This window comes from Bufo bufo, chromosome 2 (assembly GCF_905171765.1).
Source record: "Bufo bufo chromosome 2, aBufBuf1.1, whole genome shotgun sequence".
NCBI lineage: Eukaryota > Metazoa > Chordata > Amphibia > Anura > Bufonidae > Bufo > Bufo bufo.
This window is the reverse complement of record NC_053390.1, coordinates 329701192-329713458: the sequence shown is the minus strand read 5'-3', so window position 1 is coordinate 329713458 and position 12267 is coordinate 329701192. Positions and strand designations below refer to the sequence as shown.

The 12267-nt window shown below is 42.3% G+C and overlaps 1 protein-coding gene across 1 annotated transcript in view; it reads left to right on the top strand.

The window, feature by feature from the left end:
* Nucleotides 1–12267, top strand: part of NTRK2 (neurotrophic receptor tyrosine kinase 2) — a 292678-nt gene that overhangs the window by 105102 nt on the left and 175309 nt on the right. The window contains exons 10-11 of the mRNA XM_040417023.1: nt 3032–3070; nt 12076–12173. Of these exons, the coding sequence (XP_040272957.1) occupies nt 3032–3070; nt 12076–12173 (137 nt within the window). The remainder of the gene's footprint in view (nt 1–3031; nt 3071–12075; nt 12174–12267) is intronic.

The window sequence follows — 12267 nt, the reverse complement described above, 5'->3', positions numbered from 1 at the left end:
TTGGGTTCCTTTGTGACCTTGCATCTATTACAAGCCTTGCTCTTGGCACAATCTTTGTTGATCAACCACTCCTTGGGATGGTAATAGTGGTATTGAATTTCCTCTATTTGTACTCAATCTGTCTGTGGATTGGTAATGTCAAATGTTTTTAGAGATGGTTTTGTAGCTTTTTCCAGTCTTATGAGCATTAACAACTCTTCTTCTGAGGTCCTTAGAAATCCTTTGTTCGTGCCATAAAACACTTCCACAAAAGTGTTGTAACTTTTGTAAAAATCTGACTTTTATAGATCCATGTTCTTTAAATAAAACAGGTCACCCACTCACACCTGATTGTCATCTCTAATTTCCCCTTCAAATTATCTGCTAATCCTAAAGATCATTTAACTCAATAAACAAACGGCCAAGTCTGGTATTTTTGACTCATTTTGTTTGGTTATCGTTATCTACTTTTAGGACTTATGTGAAAAGCTGATATAGTATCCGGATAAAATATATAGAGAAATATAAAAAATTCTGAAAGTTTCACAAACTTTCAAGCATCACTGTTAATCCAACAGACAGTGCAAAATGCAGTTGCTATGAAGTAACCTGTCCTGCTGTAAGATCATGATGCATTTTGTATGTACTAATAAGGCAGTGGCCATTTTATTTCCCCTGATGATTAAACCCTAGAGAAAATGAGCCATTGTAAATCTAACAGACACTGCAAAATGCAGTGAGCAAAGAGCCGTATATAGACTCATTGCTTATTACTGCATGTCTGTTTAATGATGCTTGTAAAATGTTCCTTATTATACTTTCTATGTGCAATATTAATATATTACTCTAGTTCTAGTTTGTACTTATGTTCCTTGTGTTATCTGTGTTTATCTTTTTGAGATGATGAATGGACCCAGTTGCAGATCCTGCAATATATCGTAGTATCGTAGCTAATGGATAAAAAAAAAATTAAGATGACACTACCACCTAACCAATATATTACATGGAATCCTAAGGAGTCTATCACTATGAAATTAGGCTAGGACTATCTCAGCTGATGTCTTTTACTTACTGATCTGTTGCTTCATTGTGGAGGGAAAGTGCTATTAATTCAAATGCACATGAGCAGTTAAGTATACCAAAGGTGGGTCCATGCCACTCTGTGTACCCTTGCTCCTCCTGCTTCCTCTGCCAGCTCCTCCCTCTCTTGATTGACAGAGACAGGCAAGAAGACTATGGAGGAACTATGGCAGAGAAAGAGTGCAATGGCATGCTTGGATCCGCCCTCAGTGCACTTAACTGCTTATTTGCATAGGGATTAAAAATACTTTTTCTCCAAAATGAAACAATTATCAAATTTACATTTGAAGTTTACCTGAATTCATCTTCCTACATGTCAGTAGGCATGCCAGAAGAGGACACGGCTTGGTCTGTGGGCTGGATACATGTTGATTTCCCATCTATAGATTGTCAAGATATATAGATGGTGCCAATAGCCACTTCAATTTGGGGATCTCATTTATATCTTCTGTCATATATGGCATGTCAAAAAAATTATTTAGGTGGCATCCCCCTTTGTCATGAACCTCAATAAAGATTGGACTCAGAAACCCCACTTACTTAATACAATGAGAATTGCAATTCAGATTTCCCAATAATGAAGGCTGCTGATAGACATCATGACACCCCCTGTAATAAATCTACAGGTTGCTGTGAACAACACCTATTATCTAATAGAGAATTTTAATTCCTAACCTCTCTGAATGAATACTATGACACTGCTCCTGCTTGCAAAGGGAATGGATTCAATGATGGTGTTGTAGTAATGGGGTTTCTGGGACTACCTGAGAGTGGAGGTCTGACTTCCAGGACTACTGTTCCCTGTAAACTGTGCTCTCTGCAATTTATAGAGTTAAAAAGTCTATACCCTACAGACAAACAAAGACTTGTTGACCTCATAAGTATGCTGTTTTAGATCGTTCCTTTCCAGAGCACACAGCTCAGAGGGAACACTGGCCAGGTCCACCATTGATTAACAGAATAAAGGTGGCCCTACACCTTCAACAGCTATCGCTTCTGAAACTCCCATACATATGCAATCCTGGTTCTGCCAAGCATGTGTGTTTTCAGTGTGGAGGACAGAGAGAACTGCTGTCAGACATCTGTGACAGTGGTTTATCTTCCAAGAAAAAAAATTGGGTTTTTAAATTCAACGCATACAATCCTTCTCCTGCTCCAACATTATCTGTTGGGGTAGATTCGGTAGCTCCCCACACACATTAGGTTATCAGTCGGTCCCACCAAAAACAGTAGGTTGGGCCAACAATAGACTAATGTGTTATGGACAATGCCTTTTTTGTGTAGGGCAGTGCTTCTGCAAACAGTGAAGGAGACACATAGGTCACTGTGGCCCCTTCATTCTGCTGATTGTCCTGGGTTCCAGGAATCTTAGCCCACTGATCTAAGGATAGGCTTTAAAATTTACAGTGTTATAAAACTCCTTTAATGAACTTCTAATTATACAATTTCCTAATTTATTCTTTAAAGTGGCCCCAGCCTTATGCTTCACTTTGCAATGTCATGATTAAAAAATAAAGTCTACTCCAGTATAGGAACTTATTTTTGTTTGGCCTATCAGTCAAGAAGGGTTTGTCCATCTTTATGAAGCATCTCACGTAAAGTCAAGTCACATTGACATATGCACACACACAATGACTCAGTCGTTGCTAAACTTCATTGTGACATAATTTTGGGTCTTGTTTCTAGGCTGACTAATATTTTTTTCCACTTTATTTTTTATTTTTTTTTGGGGGGGGAATGTATGTAAAAATTTATAATCTGCTAAAATATGAATCAGTGATTCATTTTTGTGCAGTGCTTATATAAATTGCCAGAAATACAAGTTCCCATGTGGGTCTACACATGGCATAATTCATGCAGTATATATAAAAAAGAAAAAAAAATAGTTAGAACTAAGTGTAATGGAACCTGTGAAACATGTGATATTATTCACACATTTTCTCATACTTCCTTTTCTGTTTTTCTGTTTTAGGTGAATTAAGTGATCCAATTACTGACCCTGGATTTTATGGTACATATAAAGAATTTATTTTTTTCTTAGTTGGGTGGGTGAGTGGGATTGAACACATATATCATATTATCAGCAGGTGGGCCCTCCTTGTCCACCTTTTCCCTTTTACCCTGGTAGTTACACCTTTGCAGAGCTGTGTTCACAGTGATTGGAGCTGAAATCTCCAAAAAATAAAACTTCAAGTACAGATAGTGATTGTATTATGAAAAGTGTCTTCTACACTAATCATGGTACAGTAGTTAAATTTTTGGGGAAAAACTGTCTCACTGCATTATAGAACCTCAGATAAGTCATGACAGATATTGTCTATCAAGAAGCTTGTGAAAATTTTCAAAAAGTAACCAGCAGAATTGCGAATGCAGCTCTGGGCGTTAATACAGGTTGAGGACTGCCAATCATCAACAAGTGGGTGGGGAGGTTGAGAACTGCCAATCATCAACAGGTGGGTGAGGAGAGCAGGAGCTCATGAATAACTATTACTCTTGTCAGGCTGCCATGACTCTTTTCCAGGCCTGCGCAAAGATGGTTATGATGCTGGTTCTTGGCAACCACTTACTTTTAGCTCATAAATGACACGCCCCTGATAGCAGCATGTCGGTCACTATATTATACTCAGTGAGGTCAGAATAAAGTTGATGAAAGGTTCCCTTTAAATCCATATATGTTGTAACATAAGGTTTGATCAGGGCTATAGCTATTGAGCATGCAGTGATGGCAGTCACAGCAAGCCCTGGTAGTTGGGGAGCTCTGTTACAGATTTTGCATTGGGGCCCAGGAGCTTCAAGTTATGCCACAAGAGAGACTGAAACTTTCCCAGCGGGAAATTAAACTGAGCGTAATATAAGATTTTTCTGCTAGTTGCCAGTAACAAGAAGTCTTGTTGCTGTGTCAAATGCAGCACAATTATCCTTCCAAGAGGCTTGAAACTTTTATGCCTGAAATTGATAATGATAGCAACATATTCATTTAACACTTGTATAATATGACAAATGTTATTTAATATACTGTATACTGAATAGATATAACTTTAAGGCTGGGTTTCAACGTGGGTTCAACCGAGCCCACTCATAGCAGCCAATGGAGGCACCAACTTGCGTTACCTGTGTTAGCCTGGAAATTTGTGCAGCCAATGGCCACTGCAGGTGGGTGGGGGATACAGGGTAAACCGAGCTTGAAACCACCAACCAGTGACATGTATAACATTGATTATCTCATGACAATGGCACCTGTCAAGGGGTGGGATACCTTAGGCAGCAAGTCAACCATCAATTCTTCAAGCTGCCATGTTATGAGCAAAAATAAATTTGTCAAGGATAACCATCTGAGTGACTTTGTCAAGGGTCCAATTGTGATGGCTAGATGAATTGGTCAGAGCATTTCGAAAACAGTAGGTCTTATGGGATGTTTCCAGTATACAGTGGTTATTATTTACCAAAATTGGCCCAAGGAAGGACAATGATGAACCAGGGACAATGTTTCATGCGGATCCCTGTCACCTATTGAACCTGCTTACAATGGGCATGTGAGTATCAGAACTGGACCATAGAGCAATGGAAGGATGTGACCTGGTCTGGGGAATCCCTTTTTCTATAACATCTTATGGATGGCTGGATGTCTGTGCGTGACTGACCAGGGAAAAGTTTGCACCTGGATTTACCATGAGAAGAAAGCAAGGCGGTGGAGGCACTGTGATACTATCGGTAATTTTTTACTTTGGCACCTTGTGTCCTGACATTCATGTGGATGTTACTTGACATGTATCACCTACCTAAACATTGCTGCAGTCCAAGTCTACTCATTCACGGCAATGGTTTTCCCTAATGGCAGTGACATAATGTGCCCTGCCATGTTGAAAAATAGTCAGAAATGCTTTAAGGAACACATTAGTGTGTTCAGGGTGTTGACTTGACCTTCACATTCCCCAGATCTTAATCCAAAACATTTGTTGAATGTGATGGAAAATAAGTCTGATCCATGGGAGCCACGCCCTTCGCAACATGCAGGACTTAAAAAGTCTGCTGACATCTTAGGGCACCTTCAGACCTTTTGTGGAGTCCATGTTTCAAAAGATCAGAGCTGATTTGGTGATACGAACCTACAGAATATTAGAAAAGTGTGATGGCTGATGAATGTATATCTATAAGTAGTATGCAAAGAGATACTGTATCTCCCAGGGAAAGAGAGCCATCTCTCTAGTGTCAATGTTCAACTTTTCTTATCAGTATGGAGTAGAATTCTGGTTGGCTGAGTAAGATGCATGCATTGAACTCAGGTTAAGGAAGGTACTGTACTGCACTGGAGAGTTAGTGGCAAAGCTCCATTGGAAAATAATATGGAAAGAGGTATCTCCGAGAGAAAGAGAACCATCCTGCTAGTGCCATCTATTGAAAGCCGGTTTTCCGTGGAACATGACAAGGGAAAATAGCCAAGCCATATAGGAATCCACAGACAGCTGTTTCGGGGCAGTTCTTTCTCCATTTCACCAACAAAAAATGAGCAACCTGCAGATTTTTGTGCATTAGCAAAATTAACTCTTTCTCATTAGTCCAAATGGATCATACAGGAGGGGCATCCCCTGCTAAGAAAAAATCACTCGCCCTACAGGATGAGGCCACTCCCCTATCACATAGTTTATAGAAACCTTTGCTATTTTCATGAAACCTTTCCTTCTTGTTCCCTTAAATTGTATAACTTTAATAATAGGGTACTTTCACACTTGCGGCAGAGGATTCCGGCAGGCAACCGCCGGAACTGCCTGCCGGATCCGGCAATCCGGACGCAAACTAATGGCATTTGTCAGACGGATCTGGATGCGGATCCGTCTGACAAATACATTAAAATAATGGATCCGCCTCTCCGGTGTCATCCGGAAAAAACGAATCCAGTATAAAAAAAAATTCAATGGAAATTAATGCCGGATTTGGCATTCCTGCATGCTGCAGTATTTTTGGCTGGAGTGAAAACTGCAGCATGCTGCGGTATTTTCTCAGTCCAAAAAATGTAAGAGGGACTGAACTGATGCATCCTGAAAGGAATGCTCTTAATTCAGAATGCATTAGGATAAAACTGATCAGTTTTTTTCCGGTATTGAGCTCCTGTGACGGAACTCAATACCGGAAAACAAAAACACTAGTGTGAAAGTACCCTTAAAAGATATTTACTGTACTAAACGTGTATTATCAGTATTAAACACAAATATACAATTTTTAAATATTTTATTAAATCTATATTAAAAAAATTGTGACATTATAAATGGTGATTTACATAGGTAAACAGCCTGAATTATACCCAAGAGGTGCAGTTGTGTAACATACAATCATGGGGCCCCATATGAAACTGGCCCCTCTTTGCCTCATCATGAGCAAGTGAAATTATTGTATGGAATTTTAGAGACTCGTGGTCCCTTGTATATTTTGCTACTTCCTGTAATCTCTCCACATAACCTCTGCAAAGACCTATATCAGTGGTGGCGAACCTATGGCACGGGTGCCAGAGGTGGCACTCAGAGCCCTCTCTGTGTGCACCCACACCCTGGAAAAAGTCTATGGTGTACCAATATGCCTTAGACTTTTCCTGCCATTCATCAGCGCAGGGTGCACTATGAACGGCACAGGCAGTGGACTGAATGTAGGGAGGCTATTATAGCTAAATGATAAAGTAAATGGAAGATATACTGTATTGGACTGTAGTATTCAGGTTAAATTGCCGTGTTGGCACTTTGTGATAAATAAGTGGGTTTTGGGTTGCAGTTTGGGCACTTGGTCTCTAAAAGGTTTGCCATCACTGACCTATATAAAATAACCTAGTATCTTAACAAGGTACTTTAAAAGATGGGATAGGTTAATTGGATTTACATTAAATTGGTGATTTACGTTTTTTGATTAAAGATGTGATTGAGTCCTATTTCATACTTCTCTTTTTATGTTGTTTAGACTTGTGTTTAGTATGTTTCAGCAAGTTACATGTTGTGTTGTGTCACGCTTTGCTATATGATGTATATTCTCTCATAAACACAGTAAAACCTAAGGGTGCTTTCAGCCATCTAGGCATACATCAAGATTTATATCACCCAATATTTTTCTTTAATTACATATATAGTTATATAATAAGAATAATAATAACCGTATTATGTGAAATATACCTGCCTTACCAAATATTATTACAAATTTACCTGCTACCCCATTCAGATGAAACAAGAACAAATGTGAATGTCCAATAAGGGGTTCTGCACTTTCATTTAACTGATGATCTATCCTCTGGATAGATCATCAGCTTCTGATCAGCGGGGGTCTGACTCAGCTGTTTGAGAAGCCAGCGGCGCTCCAGTAGCGCCGCGGCCTTCTCACTGTTTACCGCCGGCGCACTGATGTCACGACTAGTATCAACTAGGTTGCGGAGCGGCTATGCTCCATTCAAGTGAACAGAGCTTAGCCCCGCCCACGCTAGTTGATACTAGTCGTGACGTCAGTGGGCCGGCGGTAAACAGTGAGAAAGCTGCGGTGCTGCTGGAGCGCCACTACATTCTCAAACAGCTGAATGGCAGGGGTCCCGGGTGTCGGACCCCCGCCAATCAGAAGCTGATGAATGATCTATCCAGAGGATAGATCATCAGTTAAATGAAAGTGCAGAACCCCTTTAAGGGGTTGTCTGGTTTCAAGAGGAACCTGGACAACATAAGGGAGCCATCTGCATTAAAGAAGCGTTCATTACTTTCCTGGTAGATTCCGCCCCTCTGCTCTGGTTCTCCTGGGTCTGTGGCAGCTGCAGTCAATAACTGGCCTTGTCGGTACACCACTGAGGTCAGTGATTGGCTACAGTGGTCGTTTTGTAGATGTGACGTCACCAATGCAAACAGTTAAACAGATCCTGGCCATTAAAACTAGGGACTAGTGAGGGATCTGTAAGGTAAGTAAGGATCACTTCTTCGTGGCAGATGGATCTCCTTTGTTGTCCAGGTTTCTCCTGAAACTGGACAATTCCTTTAAGCTAGCCTGTTATTTTAATCATCCTAGACATTTTCCTGACCCTCTCACATTTCTCTAAAAACGCTAAAAGCAGTACAGACATTAAATAGGTGGCATAAACAAACCCTATACAAATGTCATAGTGTTCAGGTGATTTATGCAGCATGGACATTCGGATGTGGATGGCACACAGTGTGCTGTCTGCTGGATGACACACTGTTATGGGGTGTTTGCGGATGACACTGTTATGGGGGATCCGTGGATGACACTGTTATGGGGGATCTGTGGGTGACACACTGTTATGGGGTGTCTGTGGATGACACACTGTTATGGGGTGTTTGTGGATGACACACTGTTATGGGGTGTCTGTGGATGACACACTGTTATGGGGTGTCTGTGGATGACACACTGTTATGGGGTGTCTGTGGATGACACACTGTTATGGGGTGTCTGTGGATGACACACTGTTATGGGGTGTCTGTGAATGACACACTGTTATGGGGTGTTTGTGGATGACACTGTTAATGGGAGATCTGTGGATGACACTGTTATGGGGGGATCTGTGGATGACACTGTTATGGGGGATCCGTGGATGACACTGTTATGGGGGATCCGTGGATGACATTGTTATGGGGGATCCGTGGATGAAACTGTTATGGAGGATCCGCGGATGACACTGTTATGGGGGATCCGTGGATGACACTGTTATGGGGGATCTGTGGGTGACACACTGTTATGGGGTGTTTGTGGATGACACACTGTTATGGGGTGTCTGTGGATGACACTGTTATGGGGTGTCTGTGGATGACACACTGTTAGGGGGTGTCTGTGGATAACACACTGTTATGGGGTGTCTGTGGATGACACACTGTTATGGGGTGTCTGTGGATGACACACTGTTATGGGGTGTCTGTGGATGACACACTGTTATGGGGTGTCTGTGGATGACACACTGTTATGGGGTGTTTGTGGATGACACTGTTAATGGGAGATCTATGGATGACACTGTTATGGGGGGATCTGTGGATGACACTGTTATGGGGGGATCTGTGGATGACACTGTTATGGGGGATCTGTGGATGACACTGTTATGGAGGATCCGTGGATGACACTGTTATGGGGGATCCGTGGATGACACTGTTATGGAGGATCCGTGGAAGACACACTGTTATGGGGTGTCTGTGGATGACACACTGTTATGGGGTGTTTGTGGATGACAAACTGTTATGGGGTGTCTGTGGATGACACACTGTTATGGGGTGTCTGTGGATGACACACTGTTATGGGGTGTCTGTGGATGACACACTGTTATGGGGTGTCTGTGGATGACACACTGTTATGGGGTGTCTGTGAATGACACACTGTTATGGGGTGTCTGTGGATGACACACTGTTATGGGGTGTCTGTGGATGACACACTGTTATGGGGTGTCTGTGGATGACACACTGTTATGGGGTGTCTGTGGATGACACACTGTTATGGGGTGTTTGTGGATGACACTGTTATGGGGGTCCGTTAATGACACTGTTAATGGGGGATCTGTGGATGACACTGTTATGGGGGATCTGTGGATGACATTGTTATGGGGGATCTGTGGATGACACTGTTATGGGGGATCTGTGGATGACACTGTTATGGGGGATCTGTGGATGACACTGTTATGGGGGATCTGTGGATGACACTGTTATGGGGGATCTGTGGATGACACTGTTATGGGGGATCTGTGGATGACACTGTTATGGGGGTATCTATGGATGACACTGTTATGGGGGACCTGTGGATAACACACTGTTATGTGAGATCTGTGGATGACACACTGTTATGGAGGATCTGTGGATGACACACTGATTATGGGGATCTGTGGATGACACTGTTATGGAGGATCTGTGGATGACACTGTTATGAGGGATTTGTGGATGACACTGTTATGAGGGATTTGTGGATGACACACTGTTATGGGGAATCTGTGGATGACACACTGTTATGGGGATCTGTGGATGACACATTGTTATGGGGAATCTGTGGATGACACACTGTTATGGGGGATCTGTGGATGACACACTGTTATGGGGATCTGTGGATGACACACTGTTATGGGGATCTGTGGATGACACTGTTATGGGGGGATCTTTGGATGACACTATGCAGGACCTGTAGATGATACACTGTTATAGGGATCTGTGGATGAGACACTGTTATAGGGATCTGTGGATGAGACAATGTGATGGGTGATCTGGCTGTAATACTGCCGCAATGTGTGACTTGGCTCTATAGATGCCTTTATTAGCAGCCCTGTTCTGTTCTGGCCCACGTACTGAAAAAAAGACACTGCTAATTTGGATTCAGATGTGGACCTCAGATTCTTAATCTATACGCCAACGCCCCGCCCCCATTAACAATGCAGACCACCTAAACAATGCCATCTTCATAAGTTTCAAGGGGTTGTCTGGGTTCAGAGCTGAACCCGGACATATCCCCATCTTCACCCTTCCGGCCCCTATTTCATGCTCCGATGCGCTTCCTTGCCCTGTGCTAAATCATGCAGGGCAAGGGCTTGTTTGTTTACCTCCGCACACTGCTAGGCAGAGGCTTCCGCCCAGCAGTGTGTTCAGTGACATTACAGACTCTGATGGGCTGGCTTCAGCGCTGCCCTAGCCACTTTACAGGCTAAGGAAGCACTAAATAATAATATTTATTTATATAGTGCCACCATATTCCGCAGCGCTTTACAAATAAAGCCCACCCATCAGTGCCGGTGACATCACTAGGCTCACTGCAAGCACCACACGAGCACGCCGTTTGGTTGTGCTGGACCCCCTGCAGCATGTTAGAGAGGCACCTGCGGAGCATGTGGAGGAGAAAAGTAACACAGTTGAATGCAAAAAAAGGCTCCCACCGTCAGCACAACTAAGTATAAAAACTGCAGGGGGCCCCTTTCAGAAAGGGGGCCCTAGGCAATTGCCCTGTTTCCCCCCCCCCCCCCAACGCCGACCCTGGTTGTATGCATGCGGCCTTAGATCCATGTGACCACCAAGTAAAATACTAAGTAATACCTATCCCACTTAATATAAAAGATTAAAGGGGTTGTCTCTCATTTCAACATTTCATTTCTACTATCATGTAGAGAAAGTTAATACAAAGCACTTCCTAATGTATTGTGATTGTCCATATTGCTTCCTTTGCTGCATTCATTTTTCCATCACATATTACACTGCTTGTTTCCATGATTACAACCACCCTACAATCCATCAGTGGTGGTCATGCTTGCATACTATAGGAGAATGTATCAGCTTATGTGTGTTCCCATGGTCCTGGCCACCAGAGAGGCCAGTGCTTTTTCCTATAATGTGCAAGCATGACCACCACTGATGGATTTTAGGGTGGTCATAACCATGGAAATGAGCAATCCAGCCAGCAAAGGAAGCAATATGGACAATCACAATACATTAGTAAGTGCCTTGTATTTACTTTTTCTACATGATCAATGCTATTTGCGGAAGTGAGACATCCCCTTTAAGATGAGAACTTGCATTATGTTTCTAAAAATGTTATAGTCCACAAAACACGTGGAACCATTGACTTGAATGGGTCCGCGATCCACAAGATACAGCAAAAGATAGGACATATCCTATCTTTTGCAGTCTAGAGGCACGCATCGGAAGCCCATAGAAACACTCTGCAAGCCTTCTGCGGGCTTTTGGGTCTGTGCCTTCACACCGCAAAAGATAGGACATGTCCTATCTTTAGCCATATCTTGCGGACCCATTCTAGTCAATGGGTCAGCATCCGCGAAGCAGAGTTCACACGGACCTCTATTTGCAGTCCGTCACACGGGCATGGCGGCCATACGGTCATGTGAATGGGCTCTTAATTTAAGTCTTTGCACTATTTCGGAAAATAAATATATGTTAGTCAGCTAAATTGTTGCACTATAGTGGGAGTTGGGTCAGAGAATAATGTTTAAAGCAGTTTAACGGTTAGAAATTTTGAATATGTCTTTATATTTTTTGTTGGTAATCTAGTAATTCTCTCTGTTTTAAGATTATGAGACTACTTCTAATGACATTGGTGGAACCAGCACAGACAATGGAGTTACTTCAACAGATGTTTCCAATGGAGGAAATGAAGACAGTATTACAGTAAGTGTGATATCGGCATCTATAATCCAGATATATAGCATCAGGTTATAAAACCTCAGTCATAGGTTAAAGGGGTTGTGCTTAGTTTTTATGT